Source organism: Octopus sinensis, linkage group LG12 (genome assembly GCF_006345805.1).
Source record: "Octopus sinensis linkage group LG12, ASM634580v1, whole genome shotgun sequence".
Classification (NCBI taxonomy): domain Eukaryota; kingdom Metazoa; phylum Mollusca; class Cephalopoda; order Octopoda; family Octopodidae; genus Octopus; species Octopus sinensis.
The window spans coordinates 47,820,480-47,823,706 of NC_043008.1; the positions used below are offsets into that span (position 1 = coordinate 47,820,480).

At 40.0% G+C, this 3,227-nt stretch overlaps 1 protein-coding gene across 1 annotated transcript in view; it reads right to left on the bottom strand.

The window, feature by feature from the left end:
* LOC115217982 (neprilysin-1) overlaps positions 1–2,700 on the bottom strand; it is a 391,622-nt gene extending 388,922 nt beyond the window's left edge. Inside the window, exon 1 of the mRNA XM_029787719.2 lies at positions 2,116–2,700. Within this exon, the coding sequence (XP_029643579.1) occupies positions 2,116–2,272 (157 nt within the window). The 5' untranslated portion in view covers positions 2,273–2,700. The remainder of the gene's footprint in view (positions 1–2,115) is intronic.
* Positions 2,701–3,227: the final 527 nt, after the last annotated feature.

The window sequence follows — 3,227 nt, forward strand, 5'->3', positions numbered from 1 at the left end:
GTGGAAGTGAGAGAGAGAGAAAGATGAAAAAAGGCGGGAAATGTTCAGATTGAGAGACAGAAAGAGGAGGAATCATACACGCTTAGGTAGATAGGTAGGTAGGTAGGTAGGTAGGTAGGTAGGTAGATAGATAGATAGATAGATAGATAGATAGATAGATAGATAGATAGATAGATAGATAGATAGATAGATAGATAGATAGATAGATAGATAGATAGATAGATAGATAGATGGATGAATGGATAGATAGATAGACTATGTAATCAACACACACCTATAAGCATCCTATATTATATGATATAATTAAAGCCCACACATAAACGCACAGGTGATGGGAAATTAGCGTGAGAGCAAAGTCAGCCAGTCACATATAGTGCAGAGGTATAGACATACTGACACATAAACATGAACGTGTATACGGCAATAGACACGACGCTGGAGTCGCACAAACATACAGCCATAGAAAACCATAGTACTCCGTAAACATGAATAGCATTGCACAGATATATATATGTGTGCGTGTGTGTGTGTGTGTGTGTATGTGTGTGTATACGCAGGGTTATATAAATATAGGGGAAATATACATAGGACTATAGATTATAGACACATAGATAGGTAGGTAGGTAGGTAGATAGATAGATAGATAGTTAGGTAGATAGATAGATAGATATACAGAAAGATAGATAGATAGATAGATAGATAGATAGATAGATAGATAGATAGATAGATAGGTAGATAGATAGATAGATAGGTAGATAGATAGGTAGATAGATAGATAGATAGATAGACAGAAAGATAGATAGATAGATAGATAGATAGATAGATAGATAGATAGATAGATAGATAGATAGGTAGATAGATAGATAGATAGGTAGATAGATAGGTAGATAGATAGATAGATAGACAGAAGATAGATAGATAGACAGAAAGATAGATAGATAGATAGATAGATAGATAGATAGATAGATAGATAGATAGATAGATAGATAGATAGATAGATAGATAGATAGATAGATAGATAGATAGGTAGATAGATAGGTAGATAGATATACAGGTAGAGAATGAAGTATAATAGCCTGATGCGGCCCTGAGCGCAGACATCAAAACACGCAAACGTTATCGTAGGTTACAGCTGAGAACAGCTGTCTGCTACAACAAAAGTTAGCGATCTGTTTGGAGTCACGGTAAGCGGATGGAAAACCTTTGGAATGTGTATGCACGTTTATATGCACACCTACCTACAGATATATATATATATATATATATATATATATACATACATATATATATATACACATACGTATGTATTTGTGATTGTATATATGTATGTATATACATATGTATGTCGGTTTGTATGTATGTATATACGTATGTATGTATGTATGTATGTTTGTATGTATTCACATGGATAACCGAACCTGTACCTACGCATACTTTATGTGTCGGCATTTGCAAAAGTATGAGGCTGCTTGCGAAATCCTAGCAAACAGGGAACATGCGAGCGCACCTGTGTGTGTGTGTGTGTGTTTGCGGCATTTTTGTGTTCAGGTGTCTGCTTGTGGAACTGTTAAATGTGTGGAACGATAATACATACATACATGCACATATATATATGCATATACATATATATATACATAATGTATGTATATAATATATATATACGTGATGTATGTATATAACATACATATATATATATGCATATGTATGTGTTATATCGCTCTATCGCTCTAGCAGTCACTCGTATAATGCTTAGATATATATCCATCAAAGACATCGATATGTGCACACACACACACACACACAAACGATAGTAGTGGTAGTAGCAGTAGTAGTAGTAGTAGTAGTAGTAGTAGTAGTAGTAGTAGTAGTAGTAGTTTTAAATGTTGGTCGAATGCCAGTAATTGTAGAGAGATGGGGTGCGAGTGATAGGGTGGGAGTTCGGTCGAATACATCGACTCCATACTTGACCGGTACTTTCTTTTATGGAAAGCCCCTGAGCGATGAAAGGCATAGGTAACCCTAGGCAGAAATTGAACTCAGAGAAAGAAAATCGGAGAAGCAAAGACCAGAAAACAAAAGGATTGAAAAATAAAGGTAAATAAATGAAGAACTTACCTTTTCGTAAGACGAATACAACGGTGGTGAGAGCGAAGGCGACGCTTAAAACCAATGACAATCCTAAAACCAGAAAAAGTTTCTTTTCCAAAGTAGTTCTCCCGGCCCAGCATCCTGAGTTGCTGCCCTTAATCTCAACTTGACCCCCCGTGCACATTGTCGCTTAACCCTTCCACACTTGAAAAAGGCGCTTCATAATAAAACTCGTTGACGAAATGCAAGTTTTTAAAGTGTGGCTTCAGCACACAAGACTTTTCCTAAATAAGATGCCTGAGTGTGTGTGTGTGTGTGTGTGTTGGTGTGTGTATATAGGTATATATGTATATATATATGTGTGTGTGTGTCTATGTGCGTATGTGTCTGTGTGTGTGCGTGTATGTATGAGTGCAGCGCTGACTGGTGTGTTTATTATATGTTGTTCAGCAGCGACTGGCAAAGATGGGAGGGAGTGATGAGGATGGTGAGGATGGTGAGGATGATGAGGATGATGATGAGACGGAAACAGAGAGAGATTCGGTTGTGTAAGGTTCAAAGCGACGGCGGCGGCGAGGTGTGTGTGTGTGTGGAGGGGGAAGGTTCGGTGGTGTAATATTGATCTGTGTTGTTCTTGCTGTTGTTGATGTCACTGATGTTGTAGTTGTAGTTGTTGTTGTTGTTTTGGTAGCAGTTGGAGGAAGTTGCGGTGGTGACAACGGATTACAATGCGAGAGAGAGAGAGAGAGAGAGAGAGAGAGTTTACACTGGAAGTGGTGGAGGTTAGGTGGGGGGAGGGGAGATGCGATGAGGGTAGGGGTGGGGGGTTGTAGTAATTGTCACCGTAGAAATGATGGCGGCGGTGGCGGTGGTGGCGGTTGCGGTGGTGGTTGCGGTGGTGGTTGCGGTGGTGGTTGCGGTGGTGGTGGCAAAGCTGCTGCTGCTGCTGTTGCTGATGTTTTTGGTTGTAATGCAAAGAACGGCGGTGAGTGGAGATGATGATGTTTGTATGGATGGATGGTGGCGGTGGTGGTGGCGGTGGTGGTGTATTGGTATTGTAGTGGCGGCGGCGGCAGTGGTTGTGGTGGTTGGGGGTGGGGGGAGAGAAACAGTCGAGGTTTAATGATTACGATGCCGGA